Genomic DNA, 22648 nt, shown 5'->3' on the forward strand with positions numbered 1-22648 from the left:
CACCACCCTATTCCAAATCATTTGTAGGTAAGCCAGGATTTTCAGCTTTTAGTCAAAACCAATGATTTTTTTAAGCAAAGAACACTGATTTTTCATACAGACCAATGATTATAACTAAAAACTTAAAATTTTTTTTAGCCTTGTCTATGCTTTTTCTCACATAAACAATGCCATCAAACTGCCTATGGTAATATCCATGAGATTTCATTAGACACATTGTATTTCATGTAAAGTTTAGCAAAGAGGTGACTTACGATGTTCCAGAAAAATAAGTAGATTCATCCTTCTGTTATTCAGCCTATACTCATTTTATTATTATGAAGGTAATAGGAATTTTCAAAACAAGCCTCTCTATTTTAAGGAAAGAGTATTGATTACCCTAAAGGTTCTTTTAGTCTCCTTTCTCCTTTATACTTAGTTGAAGTCAGACTATGAAATACAGAGTGCTTAAGGGTAGAGATAAATGCAGACATTGCACTTTACACATTTTTATTTCAAAAATAAAAATCATCACAGGAGAAATGGAAAACAGCATTAGTCCCTTGATGATCTAGTACTTTCATATCATAATTTGTGTTTGTTTGAGTTAGCCACATATTAGAAGACCAAATTTCAAAAATCAAGCAGATTGGGCCCTAGGTATACTTAGACAAGTTTTCATTTGTCTTTCATAAACTTTATGACTTATTTATCTGAGAGAGAGAGAGAGAGAGAGAGAGAGAGAGAATGAATGAATCCTGTCCACTGATTCACTCCCCAAATGCCTGTTACAGCTGAGGCTAAGCGAGGCTGAAGCTAGGAGCCCAGAACTCCATTAGGCTCTTCCATGAGTTCCAATGACTGAATTATTCGTGCTATCATCTGCTGCCTCCCAGGGTGTACAATAACAGGAAGCTGGGAACAAGAATGGAGACCAAACTCAAACCCAGGCACTCCAATATGGGATGTGGACATCCTAAGTAGCGTAACTGTCACATCAAATGCCCACCTCACTTTTTCTAAAGGCAACTGGTTGAACATGTGATAAGATCATAAACGCTGTATTTATTCAGGTGGATATGAACAGAATATAGAGTTGGCACTCACTAAATACTAATGGAATTGAATTAACAATAATATTCAAAAGCTCAGTCTTAGCCAGGCAGAAACTCAACACAAATAAAACTGAAAATGGCTTGGTTATTAATGCTGAATAAATTTTTAAAAGATAAAAATTAGGTTCTTCCTTATAAAGCTGCTATAACAGCTGAAAGAATGGCATTAAGATTCATATGAAGGGGCCAGTACTGTGGCACAGCAGGTTAAACAGGTGCCTGCAGCATTGACATCCTATATGGGTACTACTTCAAGTTCCAGCTGCTGTACTTCCAAACTAACTCCTTGCTAATGCACCTGGGAATGCACTTGGACCAGAGGATGGTCCAAGTACTTGGGCCCCTGCACCCACATGGGAGACACAGAGAAAGCTCCAGGCTTCTGGCTTCAGCGGGTTCAGCCATGGACATCAAGGTCATTTGGGCAGTCAATCAGCAGATGGAAGAGATCTCTCTCTCTCTCTCTCTCTCTCTCTCTATATATATATATATATATACACACACACATATATACACATATATATACATATACATATATATCCCTCTCTTTAATTCTTTCAAATAAAAAATAATTAAATCCTTTAAAAACAGTGATATGAAGAATAAGGCTTAATCAAGGTATCCACTGAGACAGAAGGCATAATAATTATGGCAATAAGAAGAGTATGACGTCTTCATGGCATTACAGAACCATGTTAAGAGATTTAAATTGGGCAGACGGCATGAGGAGCCTGCATGAAGAGACTGTAATGAAAATACAGATGTATTCACCATACAGAATAGCCTCAAATGAGGATACATTCCGTTTTCAATCTGCTAATTTTCTATAATGTTCTGGGTCATCCAAAGACTGTAACTCAAGTCAGAGAAGAGCATATTTAATCTGTGGGGTCTTTACAGCAGATTCAAAGTGGTGGCAATTATCCACAACTGCTTTGGTTATATGACTGAATGATTAAGGCTCCTCATTAGTATAATAAGCCATGTTTATTACAGTATCTGGTTAAGGCATGCGTTGTTTTGCCCGGGTCTTTCTTATTCTTTCAAAAAGTAAATGAGTTTACAAAATCCCAGATAATTTTACTTGGGTAGTACAATGTCTCATGTATGTACACTTTGGATGAAATAAGTGTGTCTAACAGCTGTCACATACTACTCACAGCTGGTTGGCAAAGTGTGCATTAAAAGAGCATTAAGAGGCCAGTGTTGTGGCACAGTGGGTTAAGCTACTACCTATGATGCCAGCATCCCATATGAGTGCTGGTTTGAGTCCTGGCTGCTCCACTTCTGGTTCAGCTCCCTGATAATCCGCCTGGAAAGTCACCAGAAGGTGGTCCGAGTCCTTGGGCTCCTGCCACTCATGAGGGAGACCTGGATGGAGTTCCAGATTCCTGGCTTAAGCCTGGCCCAGCCCCAGCCATTACGGCCATTTGGGGAATGAAGCAGTGGAAGATCTCCCTCTCTCTGACTCTCCCTCTTTGGCTGTAACTGATTTTCAAATAAATCTTTTTTTTAAAGATTTATTTTATTTATTTGAAAGATAGAGTTACAGATAGCAGTAGAGACAGAGAGAGAGTTCTTCCTTCCGATGATTCACTCCCCAGATGGCCGCAAGGGCTGGAATTGCACCAATCCAAAGGCAGGACCCAGGAGCTTCCTCTGGGTCTCCCACGCGGGTGCAGGGGCATAGCAAAGAGCTGGATCGGAAGAGGAGCAGCCAGGACTAGAACTGGCACCCATATGGGATGCTGGCTCTTCAAGCCAGGGCTTTAACCCGCTGTACCACAGCTCCGGCCCCTCAAATAAGCTTTAAAAGAAAAAAGAGGATTGTCGGCTGAGCATTTGGCCTAGTGGTTAAGCTACTGGTTGGGATACCCACATCGTGTATTAGAGTGCCTGGATTCAAGTTCTGGCCCCATTCCTGAATCCAGCTTCCTGCCAGAGCACACCCTACAAAGCAGCAGGTGATAGATAAAGTCAAGTCCCTCCCACCTAGGTGGGAGACTTAGATTGGGTTCCTGGCTTCTGGGTTCGGATGGCCAAGCCCTGGTGACTGTTGGTATTTGGAAAATGAATCAGCAGATGGGAAAGTTCCCTCTCACTCCTTCCCTCCTTCACCCTCCCTCCATCCCTCGGAAATCCTCTGAAACTGAAGGTTGTAAAAAGAACATTGAATCGATATCTGGAATGAAATCTCTGTACAAAGTTTGTTGATGTGTAGAACCCAGTCTGAAATGTACATCGAGTTATTCTAGAGAAGGGGAGGGGGATCCTAACCTTAGGTCTTTCAATTTCTTCCTTGCTCTCCTTCAAATCTCAGAACTGGCTCCCTCTCGTTCAAAAAGCAAACCCCTTCTACCAGTGTGGTCAAGAGCTCCTCACTGGTTCTCTAAAACACAGCCAGTCTCCCTCATAATAATGAGAGCTCTCATCACTGTGTCTCCTTCAGGACAGAGAGAGTTCCATGGGGATATGGACTCTGACTTCTTAGAATCAAAATATTCATAAGAATCTATATAAAACCAGGCTCATACTAGGCACTTAGGAAATATTTAATGAATTGACACAGAGACTGAGCTAGGAAATTGTATTCTCCCTTCTTGCTTGATAATCAGAGAAAGTATAGGACTTGCATGCATCCATGCATTCACTGTTTCAAAAATAAAGAAGACACTGCACAAGATGCTTTAGATACCACTGTAGAGCAGCATCTTAAAAGTCACAGTGCAATTTGCTAAATGTTGCTAAAGTTAAAAATACCAAGGGGCAAGACAAGTGGAGAGACAGTGTGCAATGTATCAGAGAAGGCTCTCAGGAGGTGATACCTGATTTTAGGTAGTGACGGCTGAATAAACCAATGAGTGGGGAGACAGACTTCTAGACAAAGTCACAAGAAATGTGGCATGCTCAAGAAATAGAAAGTAGGTTTCTAGGAAGCTGGACATACAGGAAAGGGACCGGGCTGTGCAAAACTGCAGCTGGCAAGATGGGCTAGTCAAGCTGTGCTAAGGAAACTGGAACTTGGGCTTTATCTTCAGTGGCACGGGAACCAACGAATTCTTCTCAGCAGAGGGGTAATGTGATCAGATCTAGTTGGACACAAGATTCTGCAACTGTCATGGAAGAAATGGACCATTCATAAAGTCTGAGAAACTATGAACAAGGAGACAAGAGCCTCTAGTTGGAAACACTGACCTAAGTGACCATTTGCTATATAAAATGGGAGAAAAAAGTAAAATCAGCAAAATAAACATTTTGTTTCCCTGGGATGCTTATCCCCTACTTCTGACAGGTTGTCAACATCCTGAGAAAAATGAACTGAATTTTTCTCTGAAGTATAATCTTTCAGTAGCATTGTTCTTACTATTTTATAGTCATAACAATTTAGCAAAAATAATAATTTAGTAAGGGCAACAGTAATAGTTTAGTAAGAGTCAGGAAATAATGTTGGAAACTGAAGAACTTCCCATACCTGAGACACTTTGCCTGTTGGAATCTGAATCCCCATTACTGGAGTTAGAATTGTTGGAGGAGTTGTTGTCAACCCCTCCCAGAAGGGGGCGCAAGTGGCTTACTGAGACTTGTTCAATGAATGATGTTCCATACTTGCGAAAATACCACCATTCAAATATCTAGAACAGAAAAATAGTAAATGTATTTAGGGTCCTTGTTACTTTTTATTATTTCTGTAAAATTGCCCATGAAATATGTTACATTTACTAATTCTATTCCCATTAAATACTTAACTAAACAATTTTTATTCCAAAATGTTTATTCTAAAAAAATTAATTTTAATAAACTGAAAATGTCATTAAGTTGTAAAATTTTCAATGTGCTTTTCTATGCGTAAGATTCATTTTAAAAAAAAAATCCGTAACTACAATTATGGATAAAAGAACACCATTAAGATCTGTTCAGTGTTATTTTCTTCCAAGTTCGTAGAATAATCAAACAAAATTGCCACAGCTGAATGACAATTCCAGAAACATTTGTGAGCCAGCTTTCAAAGTGCAGCTTATGAAGCATTCCATTTTTGGCACTTTGTATTTTGAATAAACCCTACCTGCCTAAATATTTAAGAACACACTCCTTATATTTTTTCTTTTTTAATAACAACTCCTTAGAAAACTGCTAGTTTTACAGAATGAAAGAATGAGAGGCATCTCATTTTATGTATAGTTGGCACACAACTGCTGAGACGCAACAACATACTCCATGCTAAGACATGCTTAATAAACACAAACATCTGTTGTCCACCACCAGTGTTCCCAATACCACGCTTACCAATTGTTACATACTGTGGATTCCAAAAGAGAAAAGAAATAACATTCGTTAATAAAAGGAAAGAACAATGATGCTCATATGACAAGACTGAGGCCAAGATAGCCTATGCCCCCAAAAAGCAAACGACCTTCCCCAACCTGTCTTACTTGAACCCCTCTGCCACAGTATATCCCCATCACCACTGCTCCAGTGTGCTCACGCCCACATCCTTTCCTCCCTTCCTTGGGGATTTGTTCCTTCAGTGTGCACAAATCATTTCACGTGCAAAATTTAAGAATCAATTATATCCCAGAGTGTTGAAGTATAGTTATAGTTCTATAATATATCATAGAATATGTAACTAACATTGAATTAATTATCTTGATCCCTACATATTTCATGAAAACAAGATTTTATTATCTTTTATTTTATTATCTACTCTGAAATGAACTTTGGGGCATTATTTAAAAACTAGCATTTTTTTCTCTTGAAGACTTCTCAAAAGGCAGAAAGAACATTTGTATGACCAGAAGGAAGTAACAATCAAACTAAATGTTTCCAGTCCTCTGTAGGACACCTTGACTTAACTCCAGAGATTTACTCCTTCTGCCCAGACAGTCTCACATGATAAAAAAAAAAAAAAATTCAAGTGATTTCTCTGCACTGAGTAGGGATGTATAGTATGAAAGTTAAGAAGGTACAACACGGGGTTGGTGTCATGACACAATGTGTTAAACCGCTGCCTGTGATGCCAGCATCCCATTTGAGCACCCAGCTTCTCCACTTCTGATCCAGCTCCCTGATAATGAACCTGGGAAAGCAGCAGCAGATGGCCCAAGTGCTTGGGGCCCTGCCACCCGCACATGAGATTCGGATGAAGTTCCAGGATTCTGGCTTCAGCCTGGTTTAACTCTGGCCATTGCGACCATTTGGAGAGTGAACTAGCAGATGGTAGATATCTCTATCTCTCTGTAACTCTTCATTTCAAATAAATAAATCTTTTTTTAAAATGAGGGGAAAGGGAGACAGCGCTAGTGTGTAACATTTTGAATAGCAAGAATAAGAGACTGTCCTTGGAGAAGAAAGGAAGTTCAAGAAAGGTAAACTTACAGACCATGGATCCAGAAGGGAGCCTATAACTCCAAATGATTTAACTGATTCATTTGAACATCAGTTCCCTCAACTGTTTAGCAGAATATTATTTATCCTCAAGAGTCCTTAATTTTCACACCAATATCAATATCATGTAAACAGCTAGTTTGGCACATACTACAAGGTTTTCAAATGAATAGCAAACCTTCCATTATTCTGTTAATGGTGCACATGGCTCCCAAGAGCAATGCACCTCACATACTGCTGTAAGGCATCTCTCTTTTCCCCAGTCTACAATTCAGGCTAGCACAGCATCTTGTCTGTGGCTAGACTGGTGGTGGAAAGCCCTGGAAATCATTGTGACAAAGGATACTGCTCATTATACCATCCTGACCATTCAGCAAAGCCTGGGAGAAGATTTACAGCTTTGCTTTTATTAGAAGTCTCCCAATGGCCCAAAACATGGGCCACAGAACTGGCAGAGGCTGTCCATTACCAGTGGGTGAGGGATGCCTCCACTCCAAGTCTTTGCTTTCCATACTGTGCTGCTGCCAGGCCTTAGCTCATTCATTCCATCATACAGCCACACTGTGTTGCAGGATTACAAAGATTTGGCCCCTGCTACCACAAGTTCATGCCACAGATCCACCATTCCCCACACAAAGATTGCTCCTAGCATACCTGTAGCCATCATACAAAATATCCTTAGGAGTCTTCAGATTCCTCAGCTCCTGTAGCACAATCATAGAATACGAGCACTAAAAAGAAACTTAAAGGACTATGAATAGACTCATTAACAGATGAGGAATGAGAATTGTCCAACGAGGTACGGTGACCTGACCAAAGTCACACAGCTAATGGAATAATTGCTTAGACTGAAGCCCCAGCTCTCTGTCATTAATCTTATCAGCACTCTGTAATAAGACTGTTTTCTGTGGGGCCAGCATTGTGGCATAGCAGGTTAAGCTGCCACCTGAAATGCTTGCATCCCATGTCTGTGCAAGGGTTTGAGTCTCTGCTGCTCTGCTTCCAATCCAGCTCCCTGCTAATCCACCTAGGAAAGCAGCTATAAATGGCTCAAGTACTGGGCCCAAGCTACCCATGCCAGACCAGGATGGCATTCCAGGCTCCTGGCTTCAGCTTGGCCCCACTCCAGTTGTTGTGGCCATTTGTGAAATGAACCAGCAGATGGAGGATCTCTCTCTCTCTCTCTCTTAAACAAATAAAATAAATCTTTGTTTTTTTAAAGAAGGCATCAGATTTTTTTAAGATTCATTTATTTATCTGAAAGGCAGAGGCAGAGAGAGAGAGAGAGGTCTTCCGATTGCTGGTTTATTCCCCAAATGGCTGCAATGGCCGGAGCTGAGCCAATGTGAAGCCAGAAGCCCGGAGCTTCTTCGGGATCTTCCACATGGGTGCAGGGGCCTAAGGACTTGGACCGTCTTCTGTTGCTTTCCCAGGTACATTAGTAGGGAGCTGATCAGAAGTGGAGCAGCTGAAACTCAAATCAGCACCCACATGGGATGCTGGCACTACAGCAGGCAGCTTTACCTGCTATACCACAGCACCAGCCCCTAAAATAAGTCTTTTTTAAAAAGACCTTTTTTGGTAATTTTCATTGCTTCCTGTAAACAAACAGGCAGAAGCCTGTTATTTTGCTTTCCAAATCTTCTAAGTGACCTCTGGCACTGTCCCTTTGTGTTTTCTTAACAATAAAAACTACTTCAGAAGCAGTTCATCAAATGGAACCAGATAGTTCTTTTTTTTATTTTTTATTTTTTATTTTTTTGACAGGCAGAGTGGACAGTGAGAGAGAGAGAGACAGAGAGAAAGGTCTTCCTTTTGCCATTGGTTCACCCTCCAATGGCCGCCGCAGTTGGTGCATCACGCTGATCCGAAGCCAGGAGCCAGGTGCTTCTCCTGGTCTCCCATGCGGGTGCAGGGCCCAAGGACTTGGGCCATCTTCCACTGCCTTCCCGGGCCATAGCAGAGAGCTGGCCTGGAAGAGGGGCAACCAGACAGAATCTGGTGTGCTGGCGCCGCTAGGCAGAGGATTAGCCTATTTTTTTTTTTTAACTTTTATTTAATGAATATAAATTTCCAGTGTACAGCTTATGGATTACAATGGCTTCCCCCCCCCATAACTTCCCTCCCACCCGCAACCCTCCCCTCTCCCGCTCCCTCTCCCCTTCCATTTGCATCAAGATTCATTTTCAATTCTCTTTATATACAGAAGATCAATTTAGTATAAAGATTTCAACAGTTTGCACCCACATAGAAACACAAAGTTAAACATACTGTTTGAGTACTAGTTATAGCATTAAATCACAATGTACAGCACATTAAGGACAGAGATCCCACATGAGGAGCAAGTGCACAGTGGCTCCTGTTGTTGACCCAACAAATTGACACTCTAGTTTATGGCGCCAGTAACCATCCTAGGCTGTCGTCATGAGTTGCCAAGGCTATGGAAGCCTTCCAAGTTTGCCGACTCTGATCATATTTAGACAAGGTCATAAAAGATAGAGTGAGGATAATAACCAATGATCCTAAGAGTGGCATTTACCAGGTTTGAACAATTATACAGCATTAAGTGGGGAAGAGGACCATCAGTACACACATGTTGGGAGTAGAGCCATTGGTGGTAGAGGTTATGATTACAAAGGAATGAGGCCCAAGTGCACTAGACAGGGCCTAGAACAAAGGACAGAGTCATTATTAGAGGAGCTAAGAAAGGTGCTGTCTAAGCTATAATTAAGTTTTCTGATTGAGAGGCAAATAGAACCTGATAGAAGGGGCTTGATAATAATCTGGTGGGCTTCAGGCCTTGTAAATTCAGAGGCCAAGACCTATCTATCTCTTCACATGGGGTATATCCTAAGGGAGGTGTGAACCTCCTAGGGGAAGGCACTCTGTTGACTTTCATTACTTGGCTGGCCTGGGAGGAGAGCTGGCCAGGTAAAGGCAGGGGGCATCTCTAACAAGAAATTTACAGTTCTGCCTGCAATGTTGCTGACCCTACTTGACCATACCCTCAGCTGCAGTGGTCACTTTGGAAGTTGGGCTGAGTGAAGGGCTTTTCAGCTTAGAGCCAATAAGATCTGTGGCTCTGACCTGGGCATCCTTCGACTCCAGGGCAGGTCCATTTCCAGTGATCCAACTCTTGGCAGAGCTGCCAGGGCTCTTCACAAGCTGACTTCTGCTGAAGCCCAGGCTTACCACTTTGAAAGCCACTGCAGTGGACTGGCCTGTTGGGTCTCCTTGAGGGCAGATCACTGTACAGATCAGCCATTAATAGGCCTGCCACCCATTGCTTCTGATGCCGAGCTTTCTTTTCCTCCTGGTTTGTGTTAAAGCAGACCAGAGGATGCAAGTCAAGGGAGTGCCCGTTTCCCATCTCTAATCTTCGGTGGCCTGAACTACAAGTCTATAGTCACAGGCATGTTCTGTAGTAGTTTTTCTAAGGTAGACAATGCCCATGAGGAAAATTATATTCTCACTTTAAAACTTTCTTTCCCTTTTGTCTGAAAGGGAGGTTTTTTTCTACTTACTGTATACTTTGCTGATGGCAAAGTGAATCTAGCTATGAGATTATTATTTGAGTTCTTATTTTGGCTATGCTATTGCAGAAAAATGTTAGCCATCTCTTTTATAAGGTCTAAAGATTAAATTGTGCATCCTACAGATTCCTTCATAATAGAGTTAGTTTCCTACCTTGAAGAGAATAGAGAAATGAAAGAACAAGTTGGGCTTAGAATAGAGAAATGAGGGAGCAAGTCCTAGATCGCTTGCTGACAATTTAAAATTATAAACTCATCAACCAACAAGAGGCACTTGCTTACTTCACAGTATTTTTGAAAGCACCTGTAGGATTTTACAAGTATTTAACCCTTTAAGCCTCTGGGGCTTTCTCATTAAGATAACTATCATGTCTCCAAAATATCTGGTTGAAATAAGATTTCTTAAAATCATGACATAACATAGACCAAATTTGATCATTGTTACAAGGTGATTATTCACATTTTTGAAAAAAGCACATATTTAAATAACCCATAGCTCTTAATAAAAATTCAGCTGTTTTTGAACAATTAGAATTTAACAGACATCAAGAGAACATAATAGATTACTTTAACACATTGCTTTAACAGAGCATCAGAGTTTAATTCTATGTCAAAGAGAAATTGAGCTTCCTGTGATCTTTTGCTGTGAGGTTTCCTTCCTTTACCTTCTTTCATACTGGTGACCATGTTTCTGTGTTTCTGTGTGTAAGACATCTTTAAGCATCTTTTGCAGGGCAGGATGAGTGGCAACAAATTCTTTCAGTTTCTGTTTGCTATGAAAAGTCTTAATTTCACCTTCATTCACAAATGAGAGCTTTGCAGGATATAGTATTCTGGGCTGGCAGTTTTTCTCTCTTAGTACCTGGGCTATGTCTCGCCATTCCCTTCTAGCTTGTAGGGTTTCTGATGAGAAGTCTGCTGTGAGTCTAATTGGAGATCCTCTAAGAGTGATCTGACGTTTCTCTCTTGCACCTTTTAGGATCTTTTCTTTCTGTTTCACTGTGGTGAGTTTGATTACAATGTGTCGTGGTGAGGATCTCTTTTGGTCATGTTTATTAGGGGTTCTATAAGCTTCCTGTACTAAGATGCCTCTGTCCTTCTCCAAACCTGGGAAATTTTCTGCTAGTATCTCACTGAAAATGCCTTCTAATCCTTTCTCCCTCTCCATGCCTTCAGGAACTCCTAGAACCCGAATGTTGGGTTTTTTAATAGTATCCTGTAGATTCCCGACAATATTTTTTAGATTTCTAATTTCTTCTTCTTTTCTTTGGTTTGCCTGTTTCCTTTCCTGTTCTCTGTCTTCTAAGTCTGATATTCTCTCTTCTGCTTCGCCCATTCTGTTTTTAAGGCTCTCTAATGTGTTTGTCATTTGATCTATTGAACTCTTCATTTCATTATGATTTCTAGTCACTATCAGAGTTTCTTGTTCCACTAGTTGTTTCATTTCATTTTGATTCCTCCTTAATATTTCACTTTCACGAGAGAGATTTTCTATCTTGTCCATGAAGGATTTCTGTAGTTCAAGAATTTGTTTTTGAGAACTTCTTAATGTTCTTATCAATTTTTTGAGATCTGCTTCTTGCATTTCTTTGATCTCATCATCTTCATAGTCTTGAATTGGGGTGTCTTTTTCATTTGGGGGTGTCATAGTGTCTTCCTTGTTCTTGTTAGCTTGGTTTTTGCGTTTGTTGTTTGGCATGTTGGAGATATTTGGTTTCTTCACTGTGGTGTTTTTTCTTGTTACACTATGGCTCTATATTAAGTGGACTGTCTGCTTTCAGTGGAGCCTTAGAGGCTTGAGATGAGTGTGGACTGAGAGCTGTGTTTGGTTCCTCAGGGTTGAGGGTGTGTCAAGGATGACACTCCCAGGTTAGGTGTGGTAAATCTCTCTTTCTTTTTTTGATTTAAAAGGGAAGTAATTCCGCATAGCTGAACATAATTGGAGGTAGTTAGCAGGCAAATGATATACCCACAGGAGCCAGAGATCAGAAGTTCTTTCCCAAGGACCACACAGGGAATCTCTGCTGCCCTCAGTGTGAGCTCCAATTCTCCTGCAGTCTCCCACTGGGTTGCCAAGTTAGATGCTAATCTCCTGTTATTTCACCCCTCCCCCCAGAGTCAGGTTTTTCTGCTAGGCTCAGGGCTGGTGCAGACCTGAGGTCACCCTGCTTATGACGTATGTCCAAAATGGCGCCTGCTCTGTCTTGCTCGCCTTTGAGAGGTGAGCGGAGAGAGAGAAACTTGTGTCCGTATCAGTCACTTTTTTTATTTTTTTCTCTCTCTTCTAGTTAGCCTGGTGAACTTTTCCCCACGGAGTTTCAAGCCTCGTTCCCTCTAGCCTCCTCTTTCCGCTTGCCTGCTGGTGTCTCGGGCTATGGAGGTTCGGCTCACCTCGCGTTCCAGCGCTGGTGCGTTGAGTCTGCCGCTGGTGTCCCGAACTTGGGCTCCCACGCTCTCCACGCAGGCCCACTGTGAATCACTAGTTCCGGAAGAGTTTCCTCTGCTGTTTCTTCCCCTACTCTTCCTTGACCCTGCAGTATCTCCACTTATATTAAACTTTCTCTCCCCCCGGACTAAGTGTGCTTCCTGCCTATTCCGCCATCTTGCTGCCTCTGGGGATTAGCCTATTGAGCCACGGCGCCCGCGGAACCAGATAGTTCTAATACGTGACTCACATTAACTAGATATTCTACTGGGTATTCCTGTTTTTTTTTTTTTTTTTAAGATTTTTAAAATTTATTTATTTGAAAGACAGAATGAGAGGGAGGTAGGGAAGAGTGGAGAGAGAGAATATCAATCTTCAGTGTGCTGGTTTACTCTCCCAAGTGTGCACAATAGCCAGAGTTGGGCCAGCGTGAAGCCAGGAGCCACAAACTCCATTTGGATCTCCCCCAAGTCGGAGGGACCCCATTACTTGGGTTTTCATCTACCTCCATCCAAGTGTATTAGTAGGAAGCTGGACTGGAGGCACAGGGCAGCTGAGACTCAAACCAGGCACTCCACTATGGGATGTGGGTGTCCCAAGCACTGGCTTAACCACTCGCACTGTAGTGGTCGCCCTCCACCCAGTGTTTCTAATGCAGGAAAAACAGACCTCAATAAAGACCAGGGTATTTATACAGATGTCTGGAGGGAAAAGGCAGGCCTTCTCAGGCCTGTGAATGAAGCAGTAGCTCAGCCCCTGCAATATACAGGGGACACTCATATAAAGAAAGGCCCAACTATTAGGGGAAAAAAGAACATAGCAACAACTAAAAGAGGAAGGGAAGAACTTGAAATCTTCTGAAACTTCAAACCAAGTCTTCTAATTTCAGGTCTCAGCGTAACAATCTTCCCCTTATTCTGAAATATGTCAGACTTTGGGCAAGCACTACACAGTATTTTCAAAAAGCTACACAGATCCAAATGGGCAGATGGTGTTACTTAATGCGCACATATTTGGTGTCACTTTGAATTCTTTTCCCTGGTGCACACCTATAATGTAAACAGCAAACCTCTCATAAACAAATTTAAATTTTAGAAGTAGTTCTTAGACATGCCCATAGCATAGGGGGCCTGCCACAGTGGAACAAAACAGGTTTTGATCTGAGAGGTAACCAAAAAATTAAGATAAAAAATCGCAAATTTTATAGTTTTAAAAAGTAAATCTCTCTAGTGCTTTTTCCTCACACTCCAAACCAAGAATTACACAAATCAAATAAGAAAATACTCAATTGGGTTTGGCATTCAGAAAATCATCAGAGACCTTACCATCTAGTTAAAAGGCATAATCCTTTAAACTACATAGCTAGATTGTGTGAACTTGGTTAGTTCTCTTTGTTCTCTTGGGTTCAGTTTTCTAATGATTAAAATAAATTCTAGGGGCCAGCATTGTGGCGTAGTGGGTGAAGCCGTTGCCTGTGGTGTCAGTTTCCCATGTGGGCGCTAGTTCAAGTCCCGGTTGCTCCACTTCCAATCCAGCTCCCTGCTAATGCACCTGGGAAAGCAGTAGAAGATGGCCCTGCATCCATGTGGGAGACCTGGAGGCTCCTGGCTTTGGATCGGCCCAGCTCTGGCTGTTGTGACCGTTTGGGGAGTGAGCCAGTGGATCGAAGACCTCTCTCTCTGCCTCTGCCTCTGCTTGTCTGTAACTCTTTCAAATAAATAAGTAAATCTTTAAAAAAAAAAAAAAGTTATAGTAAACACTCAGTTAATGTTGGATGAATGGATGGATGGATGGGGACTGACCAACAACTACAAAATTAGCTAGATGGATGGTTGGAAGACTGAATGGATGGATAAGGGCTGCCTAGTTGATGTAATGGAATATAATTTTTTTTTTGACAGGCAGAATTAGACAGTGAGAGAGAGAGAGACAGAGAAAAAGGTCTTCATTTTTCCGTTGGTTCATCCCCCAAATAGCCACCACGGCTGGTGCACTGCGCCGATCTGAAGCCAGGAGCCAGGTGCTTCCTCCTGGTCTCCCATGCGGGTGCAGGGCCCAAGCACTTGGGCCATCCTCCACTGCCTTCCCGCGCCACAGCAGAGAGCTGGACTGGAAGAGGAGCAACCGGGACAGAACCAGCACCCCAACAGGGACTAGAACTCAGGGTGCCGGCACCGCAGGCGGAGGATTAGCCAAGTGAGCCACGGCACTGGCTGGAATATAATCTTAATAAACAGCAGCTCAATGAAAGGTTTTGTGTCAGTTTTGTTATACAAAATAAAAGCTCACATATTTTTATGGAAATGGAAAGACAGAAACTGAAGGTGAGAAAGAATAGAAATAACCAAGAGTCACAATACCAAAAGCCAAGGAAGCACATTCATCTACCTTGAAAAAGTAACCTACCACTTCTTGCTCTAAGACAAGAGGAAGAGAGGCACTACTTTGGAAGGTAAGGTGTTTCAAAGTAAAAAGGCGGGCCGGTGCCGCGGCTCACTAGGCTAATCCTCCGCCTTGCGGCGCCGGCACACCAGGTTCTAGTCCCGGTCGGGGTGCCGGATTCTATCCCAGTTGCCCCTCTTCCATGCCAGCTCTCTGCTGTGGCCGGGGAGTGCAGTGGAGGATGGTCCAAGTCCTTGGGCCCTGCACCCCATGGGAGACCAGGAGAAGCTCCTGGCTCCTGCCATCAGATCAGCGCGGTGCGCCAGCCGCAGCGCGCCAGCCGTAGTGGCCATTGGAGGGTGAACCAACGGCAAAGGAAGACCTTTCTCTCTGTCTCTCTCTCTCTCTCTCACTGTCCACTCTGCCTGTCAAAAAATTAAAAAAAAATTAAAAATTAAAAATTAAAAAAAAAGTAAAAAGGCAACAAAGGGATAAAAATCAGTGACACTAGTAACAGTGGAGCTACATATAAGGCTGATCTTCTGGAAATAAGGGAAGTATGGATGGGTTTGGATCTATCCTTGCAAGGCTATCCTCCAGGCCAAGACCATATTTAAAATAAAGATTCGAAGATGGCGGAATAGGAAGGGAGCACATTGATAGTTCAGCAAGACACACAGGTTAATAAAAGTGGAGATACTGCAGGGTCAAGGAAGAGTAGGGGAAGAAACAGCAGCAGAAACTCTTCTGGAACTAGTGATTCACAGTGGACCTGCGTGGAGAGCGTGGGAGCCCAAGTTCGGGACACCAGCGGCAGACTCAACGCACCAGCGCTGGAACGCAAGGTGAGCCGAACCTCAATAGCCCGAGACACCAGCGGGCAAGCGGAAAGAGGAGGCTAGAGGGAACGAGGCTTGAAACTCCGTGGGGAAAAGTTCACCAGGCTAACTAGAAGAGAGAGAGAGGAAAAAAAAAAAAGTGACCGATACGGACACAAGTTTCTCTCTCTCCGCTCACCCCTCAAAGGCAAGCAAGACAAAGAGCAGGCGCCATTTTGGACATACGTCATAAGCAGGGCGACCTCAGGTCTGCACTGGCCCTGAGCCTAGCAGAAAAACCTGACTCTGGGGGGAGGGGTGAAATAACAGGAGATTAGCATCTAACTTGGCAATCCAGTGGGCGACTGCAGGAGAATTGGAACCCACACCAAGGGCAGCACAGATTCCCTGTGTGGTCCTTGGGAAAGAGCTTCCGATCTCTGGCTCCTGTGGGTATATCATTTGCCTGCTAACTACCTCCAATTATGTTCAGCTGTGCGGAATTACTTCCCTTTTGAATCAAAAAAAAAAAAAAAGAAAAAAAAAAAGAAAGAAAGAGAGATTTACCACGCCTAACCTGGGAGTGTCATCTTTGACACACCCTCAACCCTGAGGAACCAAACACAGCTCTCAGTCCACACTTATCTCAAGCCTGTAAGGCACCACTGAAAGCAGACAGTCCACTTAATATAGAGCCATAGTGTAACAAGAAAAAACACCACAGTGAAGAAACCAAATATCTCCAACATGCCATACAACAAACGCAAAAACCGAGGTAACAAGAACAAGGAAGACACTATGATGCCCCCAAATGAAAAAGACACCCCAATTCAAGATTATGAAGATGATGAGATCAAAGAAATGCAAGAAGCAGATCTCAAAAAATTGATAAAAACATTAAGAAGTTCTCAAAAACAAATTCTTGAACTACAGAAATCCTTCATGGACAAGATAGAAAATCTCTCTCGTGAAAATGAGATATTAAGGAGGAATCAAAATGAAATGAAACAACTAGTAGAACATGAAACTGTGATAGTGACAAAAAACCACAATGAAATGAAGAACTCAATAGATCAAATGACAAACACATTAGAGAGCCTTAAAAACAGAATGGGCGAAGCAGAAGAGAGAATATCAGACTTAGAAGACAGAGAACAGGAAAGGAAACAGGCAAACCAAAGAAAAGAAGAAGAAATTAGAAATCTAAAAAATATTGTCGGGAATCTACAGGATACTATTAAAAAACCCAACATTCGGGTTCTAGGAGTTCCTGAAGGCATGGAGAAGGAGAAAGGATTAGAAGGCATTTTCAGTGAGATACTAGCAGAAAATTTCCCAGGTTTGGAGAAGGACAGAGGCATCTTAGTACAGGAAGCTTATAGAACCCCTAATAAACATGACCAAAAGAGATCCTCACCACGACACATTGTAATCAAACTCACCACAGTGAAACAGAAAGAAAAGATTCTAAAAGGTGCAAGAGAGAAACGTCAGATTACTCTCAGAGGATCTCCAATTAGACTCACAGCAGACTTCTCATCAGAAACCCTACAAGCTAGAAGGGAATGTCGAGATATAGCCCAGGTACTAAGAGAGAAAAACTGCCAGCCCAGAATATTATATCCTGCAAAGCTCTCATTTGTGAATGAAGGTGAAATTAAGACTTTTCATAGCAAACAGAAACTGAAAGAATTTGTTGCCACTCATCCTGCCCTGCAAAAGATGCTTAAAGAAGTGTTACACACAGAAACACAGAAACATGGTCACCAATATGAAAGAAGGTAAAGGAAGGAAACCTCACAGCAAAAGATCACAGGAAGCTCAATTTCTCTTTGACATAGAATTAAACTCTGATGCTCTGTTAAAGCAATGTGTTAAAGTAATCTAAAAACAAAAAGCAATTCAAATCAATTGGCAATCTACAAAAAGAGTTAAAGATTTTAAAAGCTATTATTAAAATTGCTATATTGGTATATTATGCTATGTTATATGTGTATACATATTGTATGTCCACATAGGAAATTTTATTAAGAGTTTTATTTTAAATGGATTATAGATAAGATTGTCCATAAATTTAAGCTGCTAAAATCAATCAAAGATACATTTTAATTTGTGTGACCTGAAGCTGTGTATCATATGTTTTAAACTTGTTGGTAGAAAGAAACTAAAAACATTTTATATGGTTGTGCTTAAGTTTACTGGTTAAACAAACTACACCATGTTAGATATTTAAGAGGTGTTTTCAAATACATGATTCTTAAAATTTATAGAAGGCATTGGACCTTCTGGTAAATGTTTTCTTAAGTTGTTATCTAATGGTTGAAACGGTTTGCTAAGTATTCATGTGATATTGCTATTGTCACCAAGCGATCTAGGACTTGCTCCCTCATTTCTCTATTCTAAGCCCAACTTGTTCTTTCATTTCTCTATTCTCTTCAAGGTAGGAAACTAATTCTATTATAAAGGAATCTGTTGGACGCACAATTTAATCTTTAGACCTTATACAAGAGATGGCTAACATTTTTCTGGAATAGCATAGCCAAAATAAGAACTTAAATAATAATCTCATAGCTAGATTCACTTCGCCATCAGCGAAGTATACAGTAAGTAGAAAAAAACCTCCCTTTCAGACCAAAGGGAAAGAAAGTTTTAAAGTGAGAATATAATTTTCCTCATGGGCATTGTCTACCTTAGAAAAACTACTACAGAACATGCCTGTGACTATAGACTTGTAGTTCAGGCCACCGAAGACTAGAGATGGGATACGGGCACTCCCTTGACTTGCATCCTCTGGTCTGCTTTAACACAAACCAGGAGGAAAAGAAAGCTCGGCATCAGAAACAATGGGTGGCAGGCCTATTAATGGCTGATCTGTACAGTGATCTGCCCTCAAGGAGACCCAACAGGCCGGTGCACTGCAGTGGCTTTCAATGTGGTAAGCCTGGGCTTCAGCAGAAGTCAGCTTGTGAAGAGCCCTGGCAGCTCTGCCAAGAGTTAGATCACTGGAAATGGACCTGCCCTGGAGTCGAAGGATGCCCAGGTCAGAGCCACAGATCTTATTGGCTCTAAGCTGAAAAACCCTTCACTCAGCCCAACTTCCAAAGTGACCACTGCAGCTGAGGAGATGGTCAAGTAGGGTCAGCAACATTGCAGGCAGAACTGTAAATTTCTTGTTAGAGATGCCACCTGCCTTTACCTGGCCAGCTCTCCTCCCAGGCCAGCCAAGTAATGAAAGTCAACAGAGTGCCTTCCCCTAGGAGGTTCACACCTCCCTTAGGATATACCCCATGTGAAGAGATAGATAGGTCTGGGCCTCTTAACTTACAAGGCCTAAAGCCCACCAGATTATTATCAAGCCCCTTCTATCAGGTTCTATTTGCCTCTCAATCAGAAAACTTAATTATAGCCTAGACAGCACCTTTCTTAGCTCCTCTAATAATGACTCTGTCCTTTGTTCTAGACCCTGTCTAGCGTACTTGGGCCTCATTCCTTTGTAATCATAACCTCTACTCTACCACCAATGGCTCTACTCCCAACATGTGTGTACTGATGGTCCTCTTACCCACTTAATGCTGTATAATTGTTCAAACCTGGTAAATGCCACTCTTAGGATCATTGGTTACTATCCTCACTCTATCTTTTATGACCTTGTCTAAATATGATCAGAGTCGGCAAACTTGGAAGGCTTCCATAGCCTTAGCAACTCATGATGACAGCCTAGGGTGGTTACTGGCGCCATAAACTAGAGTGTCAATTTGTTGGGTCAACAACAGGAGTCACTGTGCACTTGCTCCTCATGTGGGATCTCTGTCCTTAATGTGCTGTACATTTTGATTTAATGCTATAACTAGTACTCAAACAGTATGTTTCACTTTGTGTTTCTATGTGGGTGCAAACTGTTGAAATCTTTATACTAAATTGATCTTCTGTATATAAAGAGAACTGAAAATGAATCTTGATGTGAATGGAAGGGGAGAGGGAGCAGGAGAGGGGAGGGTTGTGGGTGGGAGGTAAGTTATGGGAGGGGGAAGCCATTGTAATCCATAAGCTGTACACTGGAAATTTATATTCATTAAATAAAAGTTTAAAAAAAAAATAAAGATTCAACTGGCCAGAACCCAGTTACCAATGCCCAGTGATCACCCCATCACTCTTCATAGAAGCAGAGAGGATGACCAAGGAGTATAGAGCCTGGGGGCTGGTCTAATGTGCAAACTTGTCTCGTCTTCTTATGCAGGAAGAGAATGAAACTCTGACAAAGGGTTCACAAACAAAACATTTCAAACCATCTCACAGACCCAATTCTTTCCTAAAGAAGCCTGTCTTCCCAACAAAAACTCTTATTCTTTCAAATGCATGTTCTATATAAAAAACACTTCTCTTCAAGAAGGAAATACTCTATAACCTGTTTCACATCACGAAAATACTTCAAGACATTCATTTGGCAAAATCCTAGCCATTTTACAACCAATTACATCAAACCCAGGGGAAATACAAAGATGGCTAAGCTCACAATTTACCAAGTGCTTCCTAAGGACATAGAAGATGATCATCACAGAAGAAAACATACAAAACATACACCTGCTGGTAGAGTTTGAGGAGGGAATACGAAACTCTCTGGCAGTCTATTCCCAGATGAAAGGACTGCCAAATTGACACCTGTTGTAAGTTTTCAAAGATATAGCTGGTGGTAAACAGGTTGTTGCTTGAGTTTATTTATTTGTTTGTTTTGCAAAAGGGGATCAGCTGAGCATAAATGAGATAAACCAAGGCAGTTGGCATGTGTTATAGTCACATCTGTAGCTTTTTAAATTTCTGTGTGGATTCTCAAATATATCCATTTCTCTGTATCTACTCACAATTCCTTATGACAGACACAACATTTTTGTGAAGTTTCAGCTTTTGTGCACTTTGTTTAGGAATACAGATTAGCTACCACATGGGTCTTGACCTCCTGCTTGCTTGCCAGATTCTCAGCCAATCTCTCCTTAGCCAACTGTAACCCCACAGTTGCAGGGGCTCTATGAAGGCTGCATTCACGCCCTTTCATTCCCTTTCTGGGCCACCTGATAAAAAGTGGAGGGGTGAGGTTCTCTTCAGGGTTAACAGCCATCCCACCTTCATGTCTGTGTGTTCACAGGATGACTTTCCACTGTCGCATTAATTACTATGGCCAGAAGGGGAGGGTCACTCTCCTGGAGTGAAGTCATGGAGACCACCGGGATTTGGGCAAAGCCAGTCTGTGCCATTTGTTTGATATCCTGCCAGCTCATACAGTGATGGCAGATGTCCCCTAGGTTCCTCCTCTAGAGATTCTAATTCAGTTGTTCTGGAGTGATGCTTGGAATCCATCATTTTAAACAAAAAGCTCCCTGTATAAATCTGATGCATTTAGTTAATTCATTCACTCACTGGATCTTCTGTGCGTTCACTTAATACGTACCCTGGCCTTATAGGCATAGGGTACTCAGCAGTACACTGGAACACAGATATGGTACCTGTCTTTGTGATACTTCTATTCCAGGGATGAAGAAGATGACGAGTAATCACATAGAGAATATGTAATTATAAATTGTAGTCAGTGTTTGTCCCTGATCTAGATTGGCCAGATCTAACCTAATCCATGGCCAACTGGCAAAAGAAAGTTTGTCTGTTTCAGAGAAGGCTGCAGCCTCCTCCTCTACTTCTCTCCGTTTTGTCATCTTCCTTCTTTCCCTCTCCCTGCTTTCTCTTTCTTATCTACCTAGTCCATTTCTGTGGGTCTGTTGAAATAAAAATACTATCAACTGCTTCACCTGCTGCTATCCACCTTTCTAGATGCAGCAGGATGTGTGGGAAAGCAGTGGAAGTTTATTTTAGTCTTCACTCCATCCTTATCAAGACAAGTGACCTGGGTAAACTCCTTAGATCTTTATTGGTTAAAGTCTAGTGGTTCCTGCCAACCCAAGCAATTGCATGATTTTCAGCCCTCTCAATTCATGCTCAAATGTAAACTGAAAAAGACAAAGAGGCAGTCTGGTGCCTTGATCTGCCACTAGCTCATGCATCCTCTTCATTTTTGCCCTATCTAAGCATTATTCTGATCCCCCTAACTGCCAGTGTTCACAATCAGTCCCTGACAAGCACTTGGATCCACCCTCTGTCTCCTGCAGAAGATCATTACCTTTTTTTCTTGGTGAAAGCAAGAAGCTTTTCCTGATAAGGCCAAAGGAGCCTCAGTTTCTCCCCAGGTCTGCAGGGCCCCCACTATCTGGCCCCCACAGCCTCTCTTTCACTCAAGAATGAAGAGATAACTGCTTCATAACTGACACAGCCTGACATCTATGTGCTGCTTCCCACATGCCAAGAACCTTTCTAATCAAGTTTCCCTTGTGTCTTTGCTTTATTCTTAGGTCCAGAATCACCATCATTTGGATGACCTTTATGCCTATCATTCAAAGTGCTACCTGAAGTTCAGGTCAGGTTTTTTAGATGAATGGAAAAGATCTGAGGGGCAGGCCTTGCAGCAGAGTAGGCTGAGCTGCTGCTTAGGATACCCACTTCTCATATGACAGTGTAAGTTTGAGTCCTGGCTATTGCACGTCAAATCCATCCCCCTACTAATGCACTTAGGAAGGCAGCAGATGATGGCCCAAGTACTTAGACACCTGCTACCCACATGGGAGACCCAGATGGAGTTCCTGGCTTCTGGCTTTGGCCTGGCCCAGGCCCAGCTGTTGTAGGCATTTGGGGAGTGAACTAGAGGATAGAAGATTTCCCTGTGTCTCTCCCTGTTTCTCTGTCACTCTCCCTTTCAAATAAATTAACAATAAAACTTCAAAAACTGAAGGGATATTCTAGCCACACTCCTTTACTTTGGAACAGGAGAGAATAGAGAGCATGGTCAGAAAGTTCCAGTTTGAATCTCACCATTTATTTGCTCTATAACCCTGGTCAGATTATTTAGCCTTTATGTGTATTTTTACTTAGTGGCTTTAAGGCACTGAATATATCACTTAAAATTTCAATGAGAAC

At 42.0% G+C, this 22648-nt stretch overlaps 1 protein-coding gene across 4 annotated transcripts in view; it reads right to left on the minus strand.

The window, feature by feature from the left end:
- ST7 (suppression of tumorigenicity 7) overlaps window positions 1-22648 on the minus strand; it is a 300729-nt gene that overhangs the window by 115661 nt on the left and 162420 nt on the right. For all 4 annotated transcript variants that reach the window (XM_062207690.1, XM_062207863.1, XM_062207599.1 and 1 more), the window contains exon 3: window positions 4567-4726. In XM_062207690.1, the coding sequence (XP_062063674.1) occupies window positions 4567-4726 (160 nt within the window). The remainder of the gene's footprint in view (window positions 1-4566; window positions 4727-22648) is intronic.

The sequence above is a fragment of the Lepus europaeus genome, chromosome 1 (genome assembly GCF_033115175.1).
Source record: "Lepus europaeus isolate LE1 chromosome 1, mLepTim1.pri, whole genome shotgun sequence".
Taxonomy (NCBI): Eukaryota; Metazoa; Chordata; class Mammalia; order Lagomorpha; family Leporidae; genus Lepus; species Lepus europaeus.